We start from the raw sequence: 23,078 nt of genomic DNA on the forward strand, positions 1-23,078 counted from the left end.
TCTTCCAACTATCCACCGTTCACACTACTCCTACATCTCTCTTACTAAGCATATACCTCAAGCCGCTAGATCTCCCAACATGTCCAAGTCATTCTCTATATTAGGTAAAAACCTCAAAGCCAACACGGCTGCTGACCTGCAACCTTACCTGTCAGAGTTGGAGCAGATGAAGGATGTAGAGGAAGTTCATTTCGGTGCGAATTCTTTGGGTGTAGAGGCTTGTCAGGCCATTGCTGAGGTGCTCAAGGGGAAGAAGAACTTGAAGGTGAGTGTTTTGGTCATCATTATCCCGCAGTCTATTCCAGCCCTGGGACACGAAGACCTATAGTTTTCATCCTCCATCGCATGAAAATGGATTCTATCCTTTCATCCACAGTCAATTGTACAAAATTTAGAAAGCTAATACCCAAGTCTTCATTCCACATAGGTGGTAGACCTCGCCGATATCTTCACCGGTCGACTGATCTCCGAGATCCCTCAAGCCCTTTCCGCCCTCTGTGATGCCCTATCGTCATCCACCTCGTTGGTCGAATTGGACTTATCCGATAACGCTTTCGGTGGTCGATGTGCAGATGCCATGGTACCATTTCTGGAAAACAACACTCATTTCAGTATATTCAAATTGAACAATAACGGTCTGGGTCCAATCGGAGGATCAATCATTGCCCAAGCTCTTATAGCAAATGGAGAGAAGTGCGAAAAGCAAGGTAATGAATCTAATTTGAGGGTATTAGTATGTGGACGAAATAGATTAGAAAATGGTTCATCAAAAGATTGGAAAGAGGCTTTCACCAAACACCGTGGATTGAAGGAGGTTAAGATGCCCCAGAATGGAATTAGGATGGAAGGTATTAAGAACCTTTCTGAGGGTTTAAGTCATTGTGAAGGATTGGAGGTTTTGGATTTACAAGATAACACTTCGACTAAAATTGGTACAAGAGCTATTGTAAAACATCTACCAACATGGAAAAATCTCAAGGTTTTGAATTTGTCTGATTGCTTATTAGGTAAATCAGGTGGAATAGCTTTGATGAGTAGTCTAAGAGAAGGTACGAATACGGAATTGGAAGTGTTGAAATTACAATATAACGAATTGGATAAAACTTCGATTGAAATTCTTTCTGTGGCTATAACCCAACATTTGAAAGGGTTGAAGGAATTGGAATTGAACGGGAATAGGTTTGCGGAAGATGATGATTGTGTGGAAGAGTTGAAGAAAGCTTTGGAAGTTTGGGGTAATGAAGATGCTTTGGATGAACGTGAGTGATACGAAACCTTGTAACGACTGAGATTCATTTCTGTTTGGAAAGAAGTGATATTGAGGGTTAAGCTGATTCGATGTTTTGTTTGGATCCTGATTAGTCGATGATATGGAGGAACCTGAGTCAGGTGAAGAAGAAGAAGGATCTGAGGAAGAAGTAGAGTCCGAAGATGAAGAAGAGAAAGAGGAAATAGCTAAAGAGGAAGTTGATGGTACTGCGAAATTACCTCCTGTCACTGATAAGCAGACTGACGAGTGAGTAATGTTTTCACTATCATATTAGCTGGTCTGATGCGAAAGTGCAACAGAGCTGATATTCTCAAATCGATGTAGCCTCGCCGATATGCTTGCTGGAGCGCATATTGAAGCTAAATAAGCTTGGCCCACTACAGTAATGAGCGAAGCATCTCCAAGGGAGCAGTAGGTTATTTTAGGCAAGTCTCATCGGTGTTAGCATTTTGGTGGGAATGTAGAATTGTAGATAGTGTGAGTCATAGTGCATATCATATAAACGTTTCTGAGCATGCGATCAATCGATTAATTCACTTCCTCGATATGCCATCTCGGTGTGATCACTGGCAATGACAATGTGTAACAGTAGAAAAGAGCACCTACCGACACGAGCGAAGGTGAGATTTATTCTGCCTTTCGACAGAATCAACCTGACTGAGAGGGACATCAATTCCTTTACGGCGTGAAGTCGTCAGTGAATAACAAGTCCGTCACTCAATATCCTCCTTCTCTCTAGCTCCACAGTGTATGGTAGATGTGAGCAAGATATCAATCGGCATGAGGCATATTGATCGCACATGGGTATTTGGTGTATACATATGCTTTCGTTTTAACGTCTCATCGCAATAAGACGTGTATCATGAACCTGGTCTAACATGATCATTCCCCCTTGATTGGACATCTCGATATATGATGATCCACACGTTCATCTATCCCTTCCCTCCGACCGCTCTAATTAATCATCTCGTACTTTATCTTTCGCTTCCCTATACATGGATGAGCATGTCGTTCAGGGGAAGGAGAGTCGAGCCGTGAAGTGAGTATGGTAGATAGCGAGTAGAACGATGATATGCAATTAGATGGAGAAGAAAGGTCAAGGACAGATCCATCAGCTCATACGAACATTGACGAGCGTAGTAAGCCATCCGACTCACCTTATATACAGTACGTTGTTACACCTGATGAATACCTCTCCTAAAGCTCCATTCGACTTGCCATTCTCGATTTCCTCGGTATTCGCAAGCTTATCAGATGAGTACCATTAGCAAAACAGTTCACGATAGATTGTTGATGAACCCCTCGGTGGAAGCGAATTAACGATACGAGGTGGTGGTTGGTGGAGAAAACCCACCTGCAGATTCATGTATCCATCTGTCGATACCAAATATCCTCTATATTCTAAACCCCACTTCAACCTCACATAGACTGTTTTACCTGTCAAATCTTGCAGAAATGGTTTTGGGTTAACGGGCTATGAACGTCAATCCACCATCAGCTCAGTTGTTACTTCAGAAAAGATGGTACGACAACTAATGGCGAGAACAAGTCTACTCACGGCTATACCTGACATGATGGATGATTATAGATTGTAGTCAGGATAGGTATAGAAAGTGAGGTGCATGTATGAATGATAATGTTTTTGACAACCGAAAAGAGCACAACGAAGAGAGTCGAAGGAATACAATCGGTGAGGTTAGGCGTCTCTGCCCATATTTCGCGTGCCTAACATCACATACCGTGTCGAAGTCAAAGTTGAGGTTGAGGTTGATGAACTCTTCCACTTTCCTGCTCGAAAACATCAAATCATTCATTCACCTTGACTGCATCTCACCAGCATATTTTCGAAACCAAGGAATCACGACCAACATGTGTGAGTATTGATACAAGGATTCATGGGATGTTGCGTACTGATTCGCGAAATGTTCAGCTGGTTTTGCAGGATTCGGACAGAACAACAATAACAGTGAGTCTGACCATCCTGTCAACTATACCAATCAAAGGCTAATCGATTGTTGCATAGGCGGTGGATCATCGGGTGCATTCAGTTTTGGTGCTAAGCGTGAGAACACCTCCAGCTGATCGATTCTTAATCATCTGGACCTTCAGCTGATTTTGGACCTTCTCTTTTAGCTGCTGGAGCCAACCCTCCTGCCGGCGGATCACTATTCGGCCAACAGCCCGCTTCTTCCTCTCAACCTTCCACTTCCCTCTTCGGTGGTGGAGGCTCATCTTCTACCCCTACCACTCAACCTTCATCAGGCGCATTCTCATTCGGTAATTCCGCATCCACTACTCAGCCCGCATCGGGGGGGAGCTTATTTGGCGGAGGATCGACAACCCCAGCTTCACCAGCAGGAGGAAGTCTGTTCGGTGGAGAATCGGCTGCTGCTGCTCCAGCTCCAGCCTCTGGTGGCTCGTTATTTGGCTCTAAGCCATTAGGAGGCACAGGTACGCCGGGAACTTCAACGCCCTCATTCTCTTTCGGCGGAGCCACCAACACCCAAACATCGACTTCTACCCCTGCAGCCGCTCCTGCTCCCGCTGCTGGAGGAAGCCTATTCGGCGGATTCGGTAGCAGCGCAAATAATACCTCAGGATCGACTACGCCAGCTTCCAAACCTGCTTTTGGTGGGTTCGGATCGACTACCCCCGCTGCTGCACCTCCTGCATCGACGTCTGGAGGTTTATTCGGTTCCAAACCTGCTGCTCCAGGCGGAAGTCTGTTCGGAGGCAGTGCGACAAGCGGATCGACAACACCCACGACTGCTCCTTCAGCTCCGACTGGTGGTCTCTTTGGTGCCAAACCTGCGGACTCTACTACTCCCAGTGCACCAGCTTCGGGAGGTTTATTTGGCGCGAAGCCAGCTGAAAGTACCACCCCTGCCGCTGCACCACCAGCAGCAGGAGGTTTTTCTTTCGGCTCAAAACCTGCTAACGCTCCAACAACCTCTCTCTTCGGCTCTGCACCTGCACCTGCAGCTTCGACTCCATCAGACGCAAACAAACCTGCTGCTCCAGCTGGTGGAAGCTTGTTCGGTGGTGGAGCTGGAGGTAGTTTTTTCGGTGTGAAGCCTGCTGAATCACCTAAGACCGATTCACCTGCTCCTGCTCCTGCTGCAGCACCCGCGTCCGGAAGCCTGTTTGGTGGTTTAGGCGGAGCTGCTAAACCTGCTGAAGCGCCTAAACCAGCTACAGGAGGATTTTCTTTTGGTAACTTAGGAGGAGCGAAAACCGATTCTCCTGCCCCAGCAGCTGCTCCCGCTTCAACCATTCCAGCAGTCTCTGAAGCGCCCAAGGCGGGCGGTTTCTCCTTTGGCAATCTTGGCGGAACGACTACGTCCACAGCAGATAAAGGCAAAGAGGCGGCTAAGGAACCTCCTAAGACTGGAGGATTCAGTTTCGGCGGTACTTCATCGACCACACCTGCATCTGCACCTGCAACTGCGCCAACTACATCGACCGAGAAATCTGCCGAGCCACCTAAATCGGGTGGTTTCAGCTTTGGTAATCTTGGAGGAACCAAACCTGCTGAGTCAAGCACAGCTGCTCCTGCTCCAGCCGCTACGACCGGTTCGAGTCTATTTGGAGGTGCGCCTAAACCTGCTGAAACTGCTCCCGCCGCTGCTGCTCCTGCTTCAGGCAGTTTGTTTGGTGCTAAGCCTGCTGGTACACCCGCCGCCTCTACTTCTACCCCTGCTGCCGCTGGAACTACTGCTACCCCTGCTCCCGCCACTTCGAGCGAACCTGCACCCAACCTTCTGAGAGGAAAGACCCTGGAGGATATTGTCGATGGATGGAATAAGGATCTGGATGCGCAGGTCAAAGAGTTCGAGAAACAAGCTGGAGAAGTTAGGGAATGGGATAAAGTATTGGTGAGGAATGGCAATCAGGTAAATCAGCTGTCTTAGCTCTGTCCTCCGTAATGGGCGAGATCCAGCTGATTTACTTTGTTATCTCGCTTGATAGATCACTGCACTACATCGACAAGTGCTTGAAGCTCAGCAAAATCAATCTGCCGTGGATCAAGCTCTGGATTATATCGAAGCTCAGCAGAAACAACTCGAGAGTATAATGAGTGTATACGAAAAGGAGATTAGTAAATTGAGTAATGATAGTACGAGACCTTTGGCTGCTAAGCTGCCTGCTGACAGGGAGAGGGAGAAGTCGTAAGTCATCGATCATGCATCAGCGTATGGTGACTACTACAACTTATCAGCTAATGTGTGATTTCCTTGTCTAGGTATACTCTAGCGGAAGATTTGAACAAGCAGCTCGACGATCTCTCTCGGAACCTCGGACAGATGATCGAAGAAGTCAACAAATTATCGACATCATCTTCTGGAACTTCAAATACTTTCGGTCTGGACGTTAACGGAACTCCTTCTGCGACTGTCGTGGATTCAACGAGTCAATTACCTGATGATCCGATTAACCAATTGTCTGCAATTTTGGGTGCGCACCTGAGAGCGTTGAATAGTATAGATTCGAATGCTGGAAGATTGGAGCATAAGGTTGAGGAGCTGGAGAGTAGGATGGGAGCTAGTGGAAATCATTTGGGGGATAGGAGAGGATGGGGTCTGGCTAGACGATGATGTATGCGGGATACGGATTATTGTGGAAAATACGACACTGCATGAATGTTTGACATAGCGAATAGTGCTTGTCAAATAAGTCAAATATATAGACGGTCACGATATATGTACAGGTAATGACAGACGTCAAATGCATACATGTAACATCACGCATAAGTTTGAGTATTATACATGATAGCTATTATTAAGCTTCTTACACATCCCCTTCTAACCTCTCATCATCTTCGTCCTGATCCACCAACAGTCTATCAGGTGATACTGACGGACTCCTACTAATGTACCTATCCCTCGTATCACCCTCTTCACCACTATCAATCGATCTTGATCTGGATCTGGATCGAGAAGGTGATCTGGATATATACCTATGCCTATCTGAACCATCTGAAGATATAGATCCTGACCGTGATCTTGATCTTGCACGGCGTAAGTCAGGCGAGGGTGAACGAGAGATATATCGCTGCGACGATACGTCTGAACGCGCTTCCTTCTCTTCCTCTTCTTCCTCCTGTAGCGACACCGAATCAGTCATCTCCAGTTTGAAATAGCAGTGATAATTGGGGTAGTGACTCACCAATAAACTTTTTCTAGGTTCCAACCCCTCCGTCTCTTCCAATACATCCCGCTGTGTCAGACGAGGTAAGATGATATCACATACTCTCTCCTTCGTCAGGAGATCATCTATGAATTCGTCGAAGTACGTCAATGAGTATCCACCTGAATGAGCTACTCTCAATTTCCTATAATCTTTCATTAACGGTTCTAGTATTTCGTAGATGTCCATCGAACGGAACGTAAGACGTATATAGAATGCAGCTAGTGCTCGTAGATATCTATAGCATGACATATCAGTATCATACGCACAAACATACACTCGGGCATCATGGTCATGGTGAGAGCATCAAGACTTCAGGTCAAGGCAAGGCGATGAAGCTAGTAGCTTACTTGAATTCCTCTGCCAGTAGATACTCTATCAAAATCTCTTTCTCAGGTTGAAGTTGCAATAGTTTCAAGGTGAGTGAGATGAATGGTGTAGGGGTATTACGATCTGTAACTCCTCCTATTGATTTCAATGCTATTGCTTTATCTATTATCGACTCGGCTGATCACGATTACAAGATGATATCGATATTAGCTTTGATCACTCATGACTCGGATAGGATAGAAGAAGGATAGAGAGGACTCACCGGTCAGAGCGAAACACTGTTCTTTCCAGTAGAGAGAATCGTATATCCTAGCTCGAATTACTTTCTCTATGAGGTACTGTATATTGACATCAAGCCAGTCAGTAGCCAACCTGTAACAGTAATAAGTGATGTTCCAGGATAGACTCGAGGCAAGAGGGAGGAAGGAAAGAAGGAGCAAATCACCTACCTGTGGATTACCACCGTGTATGGATTTCGCACCTCTCAAAGTCGAGTTGGCCATTTTGCTTGACTATTCTTATATCTTGTCTTGGTATATTTACTGCGTTGTGATACTGAAAGATATGATATGATGTGAGTTGTAAGGGGAAGAAGAGGAAGGTAGAATGAATTACCACGAGTATGCGAGTGATTTAATGTTTTCGAGTATTGTTCCCGGTTAAACAACCAAAACATAACGCGAACATCAATAGACGAGTATTTCTGATATTGCAGCCTCTTTCTTCTTCTTCTTTTGCTGCATACATCATCATCCTCATATACTATCGCTAGATCCCTCTCGAGTTCCACGATTACCTACCGGACCGAACGTGATTGAAGGAGAAGATTTGAGACACAATGTCAGATAGCGGTGGACCAGCAGGAGACGATGATATCGGGCTTCCCAAAGCGACTGTCTTCAAACTTATTCAAGGTGGGTCAATCAGATACCTTAGATCAAGCTATACCACGATGCTTGCCCTTTGCCTATTATGCATTGTCTGGAGGTGATCAAGGGATGCTGACGTTCTGGATGATATTCTTAGAGATGCTTCCAGAAGATATAGCTTGTGCCAAGGAGGCTAAAGATATAATAGTGGAATGTTGTGTTGGTGAGTACAAATATCAACAGTCTTTCCTCGAGACTCTTCTCATATGAGGATGGATCTCGCTCTCATGATTTCTTTATCAGAGTGAATATCTCACTAATTTGCTGTTCTCCACGTCCGCAGAATGGGTCAAACTCATCTCGACCCAATCTAATACAGTATGTGACGAGTCGTCAAAGAAGACAATATCACCTGAACATGTGATAGAAGCTTTGAAGGTATGTCTGCATTCTAGCTCTTCATCTTCATCATCTATCGGCTGGCTTTCCATTTTGAACTTGGGAAGTCAGCGAGCTGTTCAGCTGACGGACGAATGGGCATTTAGCAACTTGGTTTTGAAGATTTCATACCTGAAGTCGAAGAGAGTAATAAAGATTTCAAACAATCTCAGAAGGTAAGTCCGATTATCATTCTCAATCTCATCAGGACCCATTCCAAAATATAATCAGGGACTACAAGAAGAAGTCTTTATGCTGATCTACGTGATACCTTTACAGGAACGTACGAGAGCACAACCAGATACAAACGGAATGTCACAGGAAGAACTTTTGGCATTGCAGGAAAGGCTGTTTGCATCTAGTCAAGCCAGGTTCGAGGCTGGTCAATGAGAGGAATGGGTCTGAGGATATAAGTTATGAGAGTTCGATTCAATTGTTGTATAAATATTCTTCACATATTTTGAGGTTTTATCGTAAGAGTATAGCATTTCATGCATGACCTTTATGTCTATGTCAAATCCTGTCCATGAATTAAGGTGTACCAAGCAAAGGTGCTATGATGTCCATATTCTCTTGCTTGATGGTTTGTTTTATAATTGTGTCATATAACGCCCAAGTCCTCCTTCATGATCCTCACCCTCTCCCAGGGGCCCTCCCCATTCCATAATTCCTTCCCATTCGACTGACTCAACGTAGACAGTCCATCCTGCTCGATCGTGAATGAAGCAGCAACACTACCCCATATCACTCCTACTCAAGCCACTCCCCATCAGCTCATTAATATTTGTGGTACCACACACAGCAGAGAAACATAGACTGACCTTCATCAAGAGACTTTCCCGAGTCTAACGCAGCTGCCAGACCGCCCATAAATGCATTTCCAGCTCCAGTCGGATCCACAACTCTACCATCATTCCACCCTTTCCTATGAGAGTTCCAATACGCAGGTATCCACTTCAATTTGGGCTCAAGTCCTAGAGTAGAACTGGGTGAATAACAACATCCCAAATGACCACAGCGAACTACAACGCCTATCTTGGGTTGGAGCAATACGAGGTTCTTGCATGCTTGGTTGTATACGGCTTTAAGATCTGCTTCGGTTGGAGAGGATGGTATGGTCGGTGAAAATAATCGAAGGACTTCATGATGATTTGGTCTATCTCACATGGTCAGCTAAAAGGCACCGCCTCTCGATAAAATGAAAGCTTGATACTGACCCTATGATATCTATATCTTTGGCTACTTTCCGTATCACTTCCGAACTCTCTTCTTCAGGTTCCCAAATTATAATCGGGTTCCAACCTCTCTCTTGCTTTAGCGCTTGCACTTCGTCTAGTACACCTTCTATCCTTGGAGCAGGGTATGATATGAGGTGGATCGTGGATGGTAGTGGTTTCCCAAAGGGAGTATCGAGAAGGGAAAACGGGGTGAGAAGTATAGGTTTAGTTAGGTATTCGAAGCTGTAGTGTGATCAGAATCAGACACCGTTCTTCAAAACGTTCATTGTATCTTATGATGGTGTGATTCACTGTAAGTCAGTCTGAAAGACCATGGAGATACTCACCCCCTTGTCTGTCCATTGTACCTGTTAACAGCCCTAGCAGTCGGATGTCCATCTTTCCTCTTTCTAAATGTCCACATCTCCTTACCGTACTCGCAAAGCGCATGGCGCATATTTTGAGGTAAAGTATCTGGAGTATAATCGATTATCATACCTAGCTGAGAGGGAGGTAAGAACATCCTCGAACCTATGATGGCTGTTCGTCCCAAATGTATCAACATCCTGAATTTCAACTGCCAAAGGATGCATCATATCTGATATAGCACATACCGTAAGTACCTCCTCCACCTATCTGAGCTCACTGCATATCAGTCAGAGAACGACTGGGAGCGATATTGGCGGGTGAACGCTCACCTGATCAGGCTGATCAACGGCCCTTTCGATCCCATCTTCGCCTATCTTAGTGAATGTGTCGACGATGAATTGTTCTGTGGCCGAAGGGATGGTCAGCCCGTTCGGACGGTAAGTGTGGGGAAGTGACCTACCAATAGTCACTATACGTCTTGTCGCATCGTCTTGATGGGCTTTTTGCATGCTTGTGTCAATATGTACAAGTGATGATGTTCCAAGAATGAAGGGAGGGAGAAATTGGCGAAGATGGATCTGAGTTTGGACTGTTCTCTTGAGTTGAAGTGGGGTCGGGGTTGTGCCTGAGATAACAAGATAAGGGATTTGGTCTATGATCGTGGCTGTATGTATATTTGGCTTTGATCATCACATCACCTTGGGGCAAGTCAAGACGACGAAAGCATGCAATGTATTTGTTCACATATTATTGACAGAGATGCATTGCTACGAGAATGAAAGATAGATGGGTTGATCTGGTATATTCTTCTTGATTATGACAGACCTCTCAAATTCAAATTGATCTCCCTTGTCGATTAAATTACATATCTCGTTCGTCATTAATTACTCATCATGACATGTTTGAAATCCTAAATAGAGCATACCCTCCGCTCACCCCTTTCCCCGATTAGAATCCCAGTGATCAATCCCTACGTATACGGATGCATGCAACGTCAGTCATATCCAAGCTACTGTAGCAAGATCTCATCTAGGACACTGTAATTACGTAAGCTTGGGCCCCTTCCACGTGGTAGAGTATAATTGTTCGCTTTTGAGATTTTGAGAAAATCATAAATTTATAGCAACAGAGTTGATAGTCGTGGTTTAACTCTTGATTCATCCTGATACCTAACAACATTTTGCCAACCGTTGTCTGCTTTCGCAGACAAGATAGACGACTATCTCAAGATGTCTCATCAGAACAAGCGTCAGAAGAATGGTAGCGCCATCGAACAGCCCGCAGCGGGACCTTCCAAACCTACTCCTCGACTGTTCGCACCGTTCAGAGCTTTGGGTCATGTAACCGATCATGTCCCGTATGCCATGTTCGTACATACACCTCAAGGTGCTTTGGCGACTCCAACAGTGAATATCACTACCTCGGTAGGAAGGAGTTGGTTGATGTGGGATGCTGCTAGGATGACTTTGGTTTTTGCCGGTAAGTCGAACTCTCAATCGCTAAAGAGGGAGATGAAAAGGCTGACAATTGGTCGTTCATGGGTTGTAGGACCTGATGCTGGTGCTCAGATTAACTCTCTAGCTATGACCGGTACGGATATTTATGCGAGTGCTGGAGCGAGAGTAATCAAGTATCATCGAGGCAAAGAGGTCAGTCAAATTCCTATGCCATCTCCTATGCCATCGAAAATTATATAGAGGCTGATTGTTTGTTGGTCTTTGGACAGACCGGATACTACCTATCTCCTGATCAATCCATCCTCGGCAAAATGCTGATTTTCGGCGATGAGCTTTTGGTTCTCAAAGAGGATGGTACGGGTATGGTAATCTATGATCTTAACGGTAAAGGTGAGCTGCTGTGGTTGTCGAACATCGAAGGCGGGAATGGTGAAGCTTACCAACTTCTATCACACAGAGATCAAAAATCAGATTACTTTCCACACTTCATTCACCGCCACTCATATCATGCATCCCTCAACATACCTTAACAAAGTGTTGATAGGTAGTCAGCAAGGAGAATTGCAATTATGGAATGTCAGAACATGGTGAGCAGTCCTCAAGGGAGTATAATATCAGATATGTCAACTGATCATGATTTACAGTACCCTGATCCATACTTTCTCCCATCCTACACCCGCTTCTGCTTCACCTATAACAGCTATCGTCCAATCTCCAGCTATAGATGTAGTGGGTATAGGATATTTGGACGGTAGTGTGAGAATCTTGGATATTCGTCAGGGAGACTTAGTAATGCAGATGAAAGTTGAGGATGGTGCAGTCTCTGGATTGTCCTTCAGGATGGGTAAGCTTTGTGTTCGACTACCACTGACCAGCTCTCACTCTACTGACTTGTATATACACATAGACGGACCACCAATCTTAGCGACGGCTTCTTCAACTGGATCTTTGGCAACTTGGGATCTGAGTAAAGGTGGAAGAATCTTACACGTATTGCGAGGTGCTCATGACCAGAGTATCACTGGTCTTCAATGGGTAGCCGGTCAGCCGTTATTAGTCTCGTCAAGTGCGGACAACAGTGTGAAAGTGAGTGCCAGCCCGCTAACGAGGACAGTAGGACGTCAGGCTTACAGATTGATGTAGCAATGGTTGTGTGACTCGCCCACTGTTGTGCCCCGATTACTGAAATTCAGAGGAGGCCATCATGCTCCACCAACATGTATACGATACTACGGAGAAGATGGCAAACAGATTTTGACTGCTGGTAGAGATAGATCATTGAGATATACCAGTGTAGTGAGAGATTCAAGGAGTTTCGAACTTTCTCAAGGTGAGTTTAGCTGGATCGCCGTTGTGCTATCAAACCGGCTTTGAAGCTTATATTACTTTTATCTCAGGTTCTTTGATCAAGAAAGCTATTGGTCTAGGAGTAACTGTCGACCATCTAAAATACCCTCAAATTACGGCTATTGCAAGTTCGTCCATCAGGTCAAAAGATTGGGAGGATGTCGTCACTGCACACGCAGATGACGCTGTCGCCAGGACATGGAGAGTGCAGGAGAAGAGATTGGGAGCATGGACATTCGAGATGGAAAGTGGTGTAGCTCAGGTAAGTTGACCAATGATGCAGATCCAATCCTATTTGGTGACGAGACTGAACACATCTTCCTCTCTCCAGGCGGTGACTGTCACAGCATGCGGTAATTTCGCTCTTGTCGGTTCCTCGACAGGTGATATACGGATGTATAACATGCAATCCGGAAAGGAACGACGATCGTTCTCTCTATCTGGTCCTGCGCCGGGTGATAGTAAACCGAAAATTATCGCTCAGAGTCAAACTGCCAAAGCCAAAGCTGTGAAACAGAGTGTGAACGGTATTGTATCAAAGACCTTGGAAGCTATCACAGGCATAGTCAGTGATGCACTGAATAGGGTTGTCGTGGCTAGTACCCTGGAAGGGAAATTATACGTGAGTAAACCCATATGGCTAGACATCTAGTTCAGATCGAGACTGACAGGTTTCCGAACAGTTTTTCGACTTCCATACCACCCAACTTATCCATACTGCTCAATTATCTACCTCGATTACTTCCATGTCGCTGCACAGGGACTCCGGTCTGTTGTCATTGATATGTGATGATCTGACTGTCCGACTTGTTGATATCGAGACGAGAAGGGTCGTGAGAGAGTTGAGAGGTTTCAAAGGGCGGATCCTTGATACGGTGAGTGATACGATGGATCATATCACCATTCAGTCAAGCTACAGTAGGGCTGATGTCACTTCGCATTATCTATAGGTGTTCTCACCCGATTCAAGGTGGTTGATTTCTACATCCCTCGACTCAACCATCCGAACTTTCGATATACCCACCGGACGATTGGTTGACGCTTTCAAAACTGCTTCAATCGCCACCAGTGTCACTTTCTCTCCTACCGGTGATTTCTTGGCTACTGCTCACGTAGATAGTGTCGGTATACATCTTTGGTGAGTTGTCCCTCTGTACGTAATAAGCATGAAATGATTGACAGTATGGTGTAATTCTGATAGGGCAAACAAAGCTCAGTTCTCTGAAGTGGCTTTACGACATATACCTGAAGAAGAGGATGTACCGGAAGTCGGATTGCCTTCTGTTCAAGGTTTAGAGGAAGATGCCGGTGAGTGATACAAATCATACTTATCTTTGTCGTATACGAGATTGGGTTAATTGATGATCTGGATTTAAACTGTAGCTATCGAAGGTATCGAAGATATTGGAGCACCTGAATTTACTGATATATACACTACGCCTGATCAACTGGCCGAAGGACTGATAACCATGTCGTTATTGCCTAGATCAAGATGGCAGACGTTACTCAACCTTGAAACCATCAAGGTGAGCATACATATTGTCAAATACCTAAACCACCTTGACACTAACGGCTGTATGGACATAGCAACGTAATAAACCTAAAGAAGCGCCAAAAGCACCTGAAGCGGCACCTTTCTTCTTACCTACTGTATCAGGTTTGGAAACTCGATTTGACTTGTCTGCAGCTCAAGAGAAAGATACTGCTTCCAATGGGAAGAATGGAAATAGATTAGATCTGGCTAGTGGATGGTTGGAAAGTGAACTCACAAAGAGGTTAGCTCGGGAAGACGAGAATGGTGATTGTGAGTATGAATCTACAAGCCTGTCACTTCTCTTCAAACATCTGTCAGTCGTCTATTTTTCTCTTTTTGCTGATATCATGTTGTCGCTATGGTAGATAACTCATTCTTCGAATATATGAAATCTCTCCCACCCTCCACCCTAGACCTCGAAATCCGATCACTCAACTCCCTAGATCACTTGAACATGTTTTTGGCAAGTTTGATAGGTAGATTAAAGTCAAAGAGGGATTACGAAGCTGTACAATCGATCTTATCGATTTTCTTGTCGGTACATTCAGATTTATTGATCTCGAATGGTAGCTCGCAAGATGGAGAAGAAGGATTGGGAGAGAAATTGAAAGAATTGAAAATTGAACAGGAGAGGGAGAGTAGGAGATTGAGAGGATTGATTGGATATAGTTTAGGTACGCTGAGCTTCTTAAGAGGTACCTAAGTATTATATAGCATTTTCATAATTCACTTAATCAGTGTATCTTATCAATCATTATTGAATACAATCTCAGATCTCGGGATGCATTGCATTGATAAAATAGTACATATGGCTCTCTTGACAGAATACATAAAAAAACTTAAACCAGATCGTAATCACCCGTATCTTTGTAATTCGCCATTGGATCTTCGTATCCCTGTCTTGATAACCTGTATGCCTCTGCAAGATGACATAATCAAGTTCAAATCAGTACACGATTCACTTCAATTCGATTGACAATCAATCAGCAGATGAGTATTTGACGTAAACTTACCCATTTCTTCCTGAGTGACATCAGTTTTCGATTTCTTATTTTGTTCCCAAGCATCATCTTCATTTAAACCTTTCCTCTTCTTTTCCTGCTCCAGAGCTTTTCTCAATTTCTCTTTATCCAAATCTACTTTATCATCGTCCAACAAATCATCAGGTCTACTACCATATTTCGGTGCCTCTCTTTCTTTGCCTTTATCTTTCTTGCCCGAAGCTAGATCTTCTAGATGTTGTTCTGCCAATGATTTCCTCTCTTTCTCGGCCTTTTCTTCAATCTCTTTTACCCTTGCTGAAGATTCTAATAGAGCTGATACACTTGATGAACTGTTGGCTGTCTTACCCGCTTCACCTGTACAGTAAGAACCGGATATGAGGGAATGACAACATCCATATCCCCATTGTCCACTTGATAAGTCGTAGTATGATCCCCAGACGGCGGTGTGATTGTTGATATATACTATTCACGTGCAGGATATATTAGTTGGCGCGCCAAGCAGACAACAGAGGCGATGAGACAACTCACCATCTTCATCATACTTGGATCTCGGTATAGCCCTTTCTCTACCTTTCACGACTTGACCGGATCGAGAGTATTCGACATCTACATTAGGTGATCCCAATCAGTGAAATTCTAATCTCGAGCTAAGGAGGGGAAACTCACAATCCTCCGTCTGACCATTCAATAGCTCTCTGGGCAATCGCTCCAAATGCTCTTCACCACCGTACCTGGCCAAGATCGAATTCTTGTTGGTGTCCTTGAGTACCTCTTTCTTCTCCTGGAATTCTTTGTGTAACAATTCACCAGCCGTCGGATTGGCAAGCATATGAACGTTGTGCCCACGTTGAGACGATTGCCAGGCGAACATCTGTAGTTTCTGTATGTTGGTTGCGTCTCCTGAGTATCGCTGGAAATTGTCTCCTGCGAATTTCATCTGTTTAGATTGTCAGCATATATTACGAAATTACTACATGAAATGAAAAACTACTCACATCCTCCGGAGCCATACCTTGTACAGGGGCATCTCTCATCGATCTAGTCTTTGGATCATAGTATGCCGATTCCGCATCTAGATTATGAAGATATTTCGCCGTATCCTCTCTGATACGCAAATTCCTGACTGTAATTCTAGTCTTCGTATCCAACTTCTGACCGATCTGATCAGCAGCCTCTGCATATTTATCTTCATCATCTTCATCCTCATCACTAGAGCCGAAATCATCATCATCCCCTCCGCCTCCGTTCTCCTTCTTTTCTTTCTTTGCTAATTTCTTGGCTGTTGACATGTCCGCAGTTGAAGTTTGATTATCAATTTCTTCTTCTCTGTATTTCTTTCTGGCAGCTTCAGTAGCTTCATATTCATCTACTATGTTCTTATATGATGATGGATCATATCCATTCCACCTATCTCTCTTTGAATCGTAATCACTTTGGAAATTCTGAATCACCTCATCAGGAGCTATATCCTTATTGGTAAATTTGGCTCCCTTCTTACGAGGTCTTTCTAGACAATCTTTCTTCTTATGTGTCATCGCTCCGCAATTCTCACATGCTCCTTTACGATATTTCTTTGCTGCCGGACCAGCCGTCTGACCTCTCTCATACCATTCATCTAACTTTAACGCGGGTCCATCGCTTTTACCGATACGTTGATGTGCCAATGATGGTTTACCAGTATCGGCATACCAAGGTGCTTTGGTGATATATTCTGGAATATGGGGGTTGATAGCATTTCCTTCTTCGTCGACTGCAGCGGGGGCTGTACCGGCTTTACGAGCTGCGTCGAGATCTTTTTGTCGTCGGAATTCCTCTCGAGACATCTTACCCCCTTGGAGGGCAGCTGAAATAAGTGGAGGTCAGCATGTGTAACAAGGAGACATGAAGGATGCAGAGGCAAGTCAGGATAAGATACCTACCACTGGTGTTGAGCATTTTGGCGATGGCTCTGGATTACTGGCTGCACTGCGACGTAGAAGTGGTGCTATTTCAAGGTGAAAGCTGATTCAGCTAAATGCTGATAGACGAATACAGTCACGGAGAGATGGACAGTACGACAGCAAGAAAACGGTAGCACAAGAGACGGAGGATGGGTCATGGTGGCGAACTGGATACCACGTGTCAAGGTCCTTCTGGGATGAAATGGAATAAACTGATATCGCGAATATTGGTTGCCACCTTACTGGGCCATTCTTTTCCCCTCATGTCGTCTATACCACCACATCGCACTCAATCACTTCCATTACTTCAGCTGTGGATCATTCATCTCATATCATCACCAACAAAAATACGAACATAAGTGCTTGAACATCAGCAGGAGACAGCGAGAAAACCAGTGCAACATGTGGAGACCAGCAGCCCGGACGACGGGAACTAACGATGTGAGTCTTAGTATTAGTCATGCCATTTTACTTTCATCTGTAAATGTTTTCACTGACATCATTTCCATTTCTCAGGTACCTATAGGTAACAAAAGACGATTTGGCTTACCCGAAGAGGCTCCTCCCCCTTCCAACCCTCCATCACACGCCCCACGACCTCCCGCCTCCGATATACAGTTCTTCAACGGTCGTCAAGACCGAGAACGTTCCGACCGAGATGATTACGGACCAAGGGATGATTATGATAGAAGGAGGGATGATTACAGACGTGATGACAGGGATAGATATGGCGGTAGCGGTGGAGGAGACAGAGATAGATATGGAGGTGATGACAGGAGAGGTCGATATGATGAACCTGAAAGGGGAAGAGAAAGGGATGCGGCTGGAGAAGGTGAGTTTGCTTGTCCTGACTCTACCGTTTATGATGCCTGCTTACCTAGTTTTACGTTGCAGAGGGACCCAGAAAGAGACGATCAAGATGGGGAGATGCCAAAGTCGATGTACCCGGTCTTCCAGTAGCCATCACGGGTAAGGTCTCCCAAGCCGAATTGGACAATTATGCTATTCACGTTCGACTGGAAGAGATCAACCGAAAATTACGTACTGGCGATGTAGTACCTCCTGAAGGACAACGATCACCTTCGCCTCCACCCTCATACGACGCTTACGGTCGAAGGACCAATACTCGTGAGATCCGATACCGAAAGAAGTTGGAGGATGAAAAGGCAAGATTGGTAGACAGAGCTATGAAATCCGATCCCAACTTCAGGCCGCCAGCGGAGATGCAAAACAGACGAGGTGGCGGTAAGCCAAGTGATAAAGTTTATATCCCAGTGAAAGAATTTCCAGAAATCAACTTCTTCGGTTTACTTGTTGGTCCCCGTGGTAATTCCCTTAAGAGAATGGAAAGAGAAAGTGGTGCCAAGATTAGTATTAGAGGTAAAGGCAGTGTGAAAGAAGGTAAAGGCAGACCAGGTGATTTCCCAGAAGATGAACAAGATGAATTGCATTGTCTCATCACCGCGGATACCGAAGACAAGGTAAAGGGATGTGTAGCGTTGATTAACAGGGTTATTGAAACTGTAAGTTCTCCTCTTTATGCTAGATTATTCCTTCATTTACTGATGATTTCTGGTGAACGTAGGCCGCTTCTACACCCGAAGGTCAGAATGATCACAAGCGAAATCAGCTCCGAGAACTTGCTTCGCTTAACGGTACTCTTCGAGACGATGAGAATCAGCTTTGTCAGAATTGTGGTGAGAAGGGTCATCGAAGATGGGAATGTCCTCAACAACGAGTGTACAGTGCCAATGTCATTTGTAGATTATGTGGTGGTGCAGGACACATGGCGAGAGATTGTAGAGGACGAGGGGATCCCAACCTTGCTCAGAACAAGCAAACCGCTTTCGACTCTGAATATACCGCGCTTATGGCCGAACTTGGTGAAGGTGGAAGTGGAGGTGCTGCTTCCGGCAGACCGGCCGGTGCTATCGGTGCCGCACCTCCTGCGCAAGATAGAGTACCTCCTTGGCGAGTCCCCGAGAACTGGATCAGTCGTAAGTCTCTCTTTTAAATAGAATTCATTGTAGCTTTAACTGATACCTTGTATTAACAGACGGTCCAGGAGGTCCTCGAGGTCCCCCTGGTGGTGGTGGTGGATATGGTGGTCCTCCTCAACAAGGATATCAACAACAGGGATACGGTCAAGGTGGTGCAGGATACGGATACGGTGGTGGATATGGTGGTCAGGATAATGGTTACGGCCAAGGCGCTCCTGCAGGTGGTGCTGATCCTTACGCTGCGTAAGTCGCTGACATTCACGACTATGATAAACTCATCTAACCTTATTTTCATAGCTACTACGCCTCAATGGGCCAACAAGCTCCTACAGCTGCTTGAACCTAACGACTAAGAAAAGTGATCTAACTTGGATTGTGACGTGGTATTGATGTAACCTGATTGTAGATGAGAAAAGAGAGTAGTTTAGCTAAAACAATAAACAAAGAGACTCGAAACCTGCCAGACGGTTCTGACAGTAACGTTTCCTGTACTCGCAGCTGTAGTGGAGTGAAGCGAGGGGATCGCCATTTTGATGTTTATTTTTACCCCTTTCTTGGAAATATGTGAAAGACTAATTTCATTTATATGATGTATTGACTCTGACCTATATGATATCGTATGATCAGAGCTGACTGGAGATGTCAGCTCACTCTCATCCCGCATAGCACATCTACATTTAGATAGTACATTTCGTCTGTCCATCGAGATGCATTTTCCAAAGGTAAGGAAGGATAGCTTGCATTATACATTATCGTTATGACTTCACAATCGGGAATCGTGATTATCGTTATATTCTACAAAACACCAAAATGGAATAAAACATATGAAACGAATAAACCGACTACTATGGTATATTGCCCTTGGGTATTCATCGTATTTGACCCATTACTATTCAACTTATTTGAACCTAACCTCTGTGTCTGCGGAAGTTGGTTAGCTTGATTCTTCGACTTTAGTCCCTGCCACTCGTTGGAAGACACTCCTGCTACAGGTTGTCCTCCGTTCTGGGAGTTATTCAGGTTCTCACCAGGTAAAGGATTCACTGGAATACCTTTTTGCGAGTTGGGTAGAGTAGTGACAGATACTCGAGACGCATCGATTGTCGCTCCCGTCCCACCTCCACTAGTGCTTGACGAACTGACTGTGGTGGTCGGTTGTTGTAGACCACATGTTTTCAGATGACATTTCGAAGCCAATGTGTTTGGGTCACTTAGGTCTTCTTTCGATGGACAAGGTGAGAAATTGTTAGGTAGGACGTAACAGCTCGTCAAGCCCTTTGGTGAGGGCAGAGAGGGGATGGGGCCAGTGAATTGGTTGGAGGATAGGTAGAGTGATTGAATCGATGGTGGGAGAGCGGCGAAGGAGCCTGATCCAGAAAATGAGGCCGGGTCAGTATCGATCGCCAAAAGATATTACTGATTGAGGAGGGAAAGCGACATTGTTAAGACTAGACTCACCTGTCAATTGGTTCGAACGAACGTCTAATCTTGTTAGGTTGGTAAGGTTGGATATATCGAATAGCGGTCCAGTACTAGACGAGGGGAAGAATGAAACGTTAGTGGCCAACAATAATCTTACCGGACTTGTTGTGCGTTCACAGTTTGGATGGGTATTTATTCAGTAGAGTTCTGTACTTACAAGCTGGAAATTCGCAATACCATGTGACCATTATCAGCCTTTGCCCGGTATAGCATCGAAATGCGATTGGGATACAAAGCTAACTCACTTGTTGTAGGAGAGATCCAAACTCTGTAAACTCCTCAGCCCACTTAAATCGGGTAATTCACCTCTGAACTCATTATTACTCAATACGACTTTACTTAGAGTATTCATCCCATTTGGGCTTATTGAGAAACTGGTCAATCTGTTATTTGACAGATCGACCGATTTCAACATCGATGCAGATAAATGAACGTTGCCGACTAATTCGTTATTCGACAGATCCAGGTTGATCAATGACGCCGAAGTTGATATCGAGCTAGGGATGGAAGATGGTATAGAAGAGGATGAGATGTTCATATGGGTAAGTCGGGGTAAGGAATCAAACTTGTCTGGAAGGGTTGAGAGCGTATTTTGGGATAGATCGCTAGAGGAGTAAACGAAAAAAAAAACATGACTGTTAGTCCAGGCGATGATTCTTTGCAGCTTTCGAATACACTGAGATAAAATACACTCACAGTCTCATTAACGCATCCAAATTGAAAAGACTCCTGGCCAAATTACCTTCCAGCCCATTCCTTCTCAAGTTCAACGCAGTAACTCTCCTGGATATCGGATCGCAAGTCACGCCATACCATTCACAGCAATCTCCCACTTCATCTCCGTTGGTGGCGGTGCTAGACCATCCATTGTGTCTGAGCCACTCTCCTCCATTCTGCTGAGCTAATTTGTAAAAGTTGGCAAGGTTCATACAATCTGAACGATGATCATTCGAAGAGGATTGACTGGAAAACCCATGGTCGGATTCGGCCTTGGGATTAGATGGTGAATGCCATGGATGATCGTTCCAGTCCGAGGAAGAAGGATGATGATTCCAATCTGAATCTGTATTCGAATTGTATTTCCAAGTATGATATTGTCCATCATCCCATTTCCCATTTCCGTTTCCGTTTCCTTTTGAGCCTGAACCATCACCGTGATGCCATCCTTCGTTTCCATCATCGTCGTTTCTTCCTGAGCCATAACCATGATGGTTATTCGATGAGGATGAATAAGGTCTTTCCCAATCTTCTTGGTATTTTCCATCCCCACCCCCACCTGAACCACCTCTATGCCATCCACCAGAGCTAGGTCGACCTTTACCGTTCATATTCCCTCCACGATGAGATTGAGGTGAATCGTTCCATCCTCCTTGATCTTGGCTAGAATGTCTACCTCTACCGCTCCCTCCTCCACCATCATATTCGTTCGCGTGTTTGCCATACCCTTTTCTCCCCCTTCCCGAACCATAATCTCCCTCATCCCCTTCATCCCCCAGATGGTAATTACGTCCCCCACCAGACTGAAAACTATGTCTCTTCTTCAGTATCCCCTTTTCGAGCGGTAACAATGACTCTAAACCTGACCATAAGATCTTATCGTTATGTTTCCTCGTAATCCCTTCGTCAGTCGAGTCATCAACATTCAACTGATCATTGTTTTCTATACCTTCCTGGGATTGCGCCAAGTTGAGCTCTTCCTGTGGGATCGTACCCAGATTGATATTCTCTTGTCGTTTCTCACAATCTTCCAACATAAATTCCTCAGCATCGTCATCATCATCATCATCCCTTTCTTCTAGCTCTCCCTCCTTGTCTTCATGTTCAGCAGCATCATCGTTGGGATGTCGGTCGATAGCCATGGACTCAGCCTTTAGGGCAGTCACTGCCTGATAGGGTATTCCACGATGTATCAATACTCCCTCGACACCCTCCAGAGGATCCCAATCGGGCAGAGATTTAGGATGTCTCGAAAATGAGAAATAACCGAACCTCTTAGGCTTTGATATCCTCCTCGAAGAAGATAGATGTCGCTTGGGCAGTGATGGTTTGTCGGCTTTGAAGGATGTTCCGATAGCTCGTGGAGATGGGGATAGGAAAGATAGGTTTAAGAAGGCTGATATGGGAGATTGAAGAGTGAGGAATAGGAGGATGGTGAATAGCGTGTGGAGGGGTAGTTGCATCTTGATCTTGACGATTCGAGGAGAGAGAGACTTTCTATTTCCCTTTGGCTGTTCTCTGAGAATGCTCGGGAGCACCTACAATCAATCCAATCAGCACTGTTCTGGTTGCGTTTGACGGCAGTGTCACAATGCAGTACAGTGAGTGTGAGTACAATGGTGGAGTGTCACCAAGTAACTTAGAGTTTAAACCGAACTGGTATACTGTCCTTCTGAAATTTGGATGGAGTAATCTTTGATTTCATGTCCAAGGTGATACTCCCCGCACATACACTTACCACACACTGTGCTCTTCGGACATTGGAATGTATCAATTTCTAAAATATTAGATCTCAGAGAAAGGCTGTGAGTTTTCATATCTGCGTCACCTGGAAAGAAACGCAGGACCAAATAGATAAGTTATGGTGGACATTGAGTTTCATTCCAGAATGACAAGCCACACTGGTCTGCCACTTGG

General features: G+C 44.9%; 10 protein-coding genes across 10 annotated transcripts; 5 read left to right on the forward strand and 5 right to left on the reverse strand.

Annotated features, from left to right (window-relative positions):
• Positions 1-79: 79 nt before the first annotated feature.
• On the forward strand, positions 80-1,637 carry I203_102193 (uncharacterized protein; the record flags this gene model as incomplete). Its single annotated transcript, XM_019146698.1, has 4 exons — positions 80-265; positions 428-1,259; positions 1,363-1,516; positions 1,595-1,637. 4 exons carry the CDS (start codon positions 80-82, stop codon positions 1,635-1,637), a joined length of 1,215 nt encoding a protein of 404 aa, XP_019004231.1.
• A 591-nt stretch (positions 1,638-2,228) lies between these two features.
• Positions 2,229-2,843, reverse strand: I203_102194 (uncharacterized protein; the record flags this gene model as incomplete). The annotated part of the gene is made up of 4 exons (XM_019146699.1): positions 2,229-2,259; positions 2,428-2,516; positions 2,625-2,744; positions 2,829-2,843. 4 exons carry the CDS (start codon positions 2,841-2,843, stop codon positions 2,229-2,231), a joined length of 255 nt encoding a protein of 84 aa, XP_019004232.1.
• Positions 2,844-3,040: 197 nt separating this feature from the next.
• Positions 3,041-5,865, forward strand: I203_102195 (uncharacterized protein; the record flags this gene model as incomplete). Its single annotated transcript, XM_019146700.1, has 6 exons — positions 3,041-3,143; positions 3,201-3,236; positions 3,294-3,332; positions 3,404-5,163; positions 5,240-5,439; positions 5,514-5,865. 6 exons carry the CDS (start codon positions 3,041-3,043, stop codon positions 5,863-5,865), a joined length of 2,490 nt encoding a protein of 829 aa, XP_019004233.1.
• A 193-nt stretch (positions 5,866-6,058) lies between these two features.
• On the reverse strand, positions 6,059-7,290 carry I203_102196 (uncharacterized protein; the record flags this gene model as incomplete). Its single annotated transcript, XM_019146701.1, has 5 exons — positions 6,059-6,370; positions 6,437-6,695; positions 6,808-6,964; positions 7,050-7,125; positions 7,237-7,290. The coding sequence occupies 5 exons, from the start codon at positions 7,288-7,290 to the stop codon at positions 6,059-6,061; spliced, it is 858 nt and encodes a 285-aa protein (XP_019004234.1).
• A 335-nt stretch (positions 7,291-7,625) lies between these two features.
• I203_102197 (uncharacterized protein) lies at positions 7,626-8,484 on the forward strand (the record flags this gene model as incomplete). The annotated part of the gene is made up of 5 exons (XM_019146702.1): positions 7,626-7,701; positions 7,814-7,879; positions 8,000-8,094; positions 8,202-8,270; positions 8,374-8,484. 5 exons carry the CDS (start codon positions 7,626-7,628, stop codon positions 8,482-8,484), a joined length of 417 nt encoding a protein of 138 aa, XP_019004235.1.
• Positions 8,485-8,695: 211 nt separating this feature from the next.
• I203_102198 (uncharacterized protein) lies at positions 8,696-10,189 on the reverse strand (the record flags this gene model as incomplete). Its single annotated transcript, XM_065517047.1, has 7 exons — positions 8,696-8,844; positions 8,916-9,250; positions 9,312-9,554; positions 9,659-9,851; positions 9,926-9,947; positions 10,010-10,083; positions 10,141-10,189. 7 exons carry the CDS (start codon positions 10,187-10,189, stop codon positions 8,696-8,698), a joined length of 1,065 nt encoding a protein of 354 aa, XP_065373865.1.
• Positions 10,190-10,909: 720 nt separating this feature from the next.
• I203_102199 (uncharacterized protein) lies at positions 10,910-14,721 on the forward strand (the record flags this gene model as incomplete). The annotated part of the gene is made up of 15 exons (XM_019146704.1): positions 10,910-11,159; positions 11,229-11,329; positions 11,407-11,527; positions 11,595-11,724; positions 11,782-11,981; positions 12,045-12,223; positions 12,281-12,467; positions 12,535-12,746; positions 12,816-13,106; positions 13,168-13,359; positions 13,435-13,622; positions 13,686-13,792; positions 13,868-14,010; positions 14,072-14,288; positions 14,384-14,721. 15 exons carry the CDS (start codon positions 10,910-10,912, stop codon positions 14,719-14,721), a joined length of 2,856 nt encoding a protein of 951 aa, XP_019004237.1.
• A 136-nt stretch (positions 14,722-14,857) lies between these two features.
• On the reverse strand, positions 14,858-16,957 carry I203_102200 (pre-mRNA-splicing factor SLU7; the record flags this gene model as incomplete). The annotated part of the gene is made up of 6 exons (XM_019146705.1): positions 14,858-14,937; positions 15,032-15,484; positions 15,551-15,628; positions 15,689-15,959; positions 16,018-16,865; positions 16,942-16,957. The coding sequence occupies 6 exons, from the start codon at positions 16,955-16,957 to the stop codon at positions 14,858-14,860; spliced, it is 1,746 nt and encodes a 581-aa protein (XP_019004238.1).
• A 407-nt stretch (positions 16,958-17,364) lies between these two features.
• I203_102201 (branchpoint-bridging protein) lies at positions 17,365-19,302 on the forward strand (the record flags this gene model as incomplete). Its single annotated transcript, XM_019146706.1, has 6 exons — positions 17,365-17,403; positions 17,479-17,794; positions 17,857-18,485; positions 18,548-18,959; positions 19,019-19,205; positions 19,260-19,302. 6 exons carry the CDS (start codon positions 17,365-17,367, stop codon positions 19,300-19,302), a joined length of 1,626 nt encoding a protein of 541 aa, XP_019004239.1.
• Positions 19,303-19,757: 455 nt separating this feature from the next.
• I203_102202 (uncharacterized protein) lies at positions 19,758-22,624 on the reverse strand (the record flags this gene model as incomplete). The annotated part of the gene is made up of 4 exons (XM_019146707.1): positions 19,758-20,329; positions 20,421-20,494; positions 20,690-21,049; positions 21,141-22,624. The coding sequence occupies 4 exons, from the start codon at positions 22,622-22,624 to the stop codon at positions 19,758-19,760; spliced, it is 2,490 nt and encodes an 829-aa protein (XP_019004240.1).
• Positions 22,625-23,078: the final 454 nt, after the last annotated feature.

Source organism: Kwoniella mangroviensis, assembly GCF_000507465.2.
Source record: "Kwoniella mangroviensis CBS 8507 chromosome 1 map unlocalized Ctg01, whole genome shotgun sequence".
Taxonomy (NCBI): Eukaryota; Fungi; Basidiomycota; class Tremellomycetes; order Tremellales; family Cryptococcaceae; genus Kwoniella; species Kwoniella mangrovensis.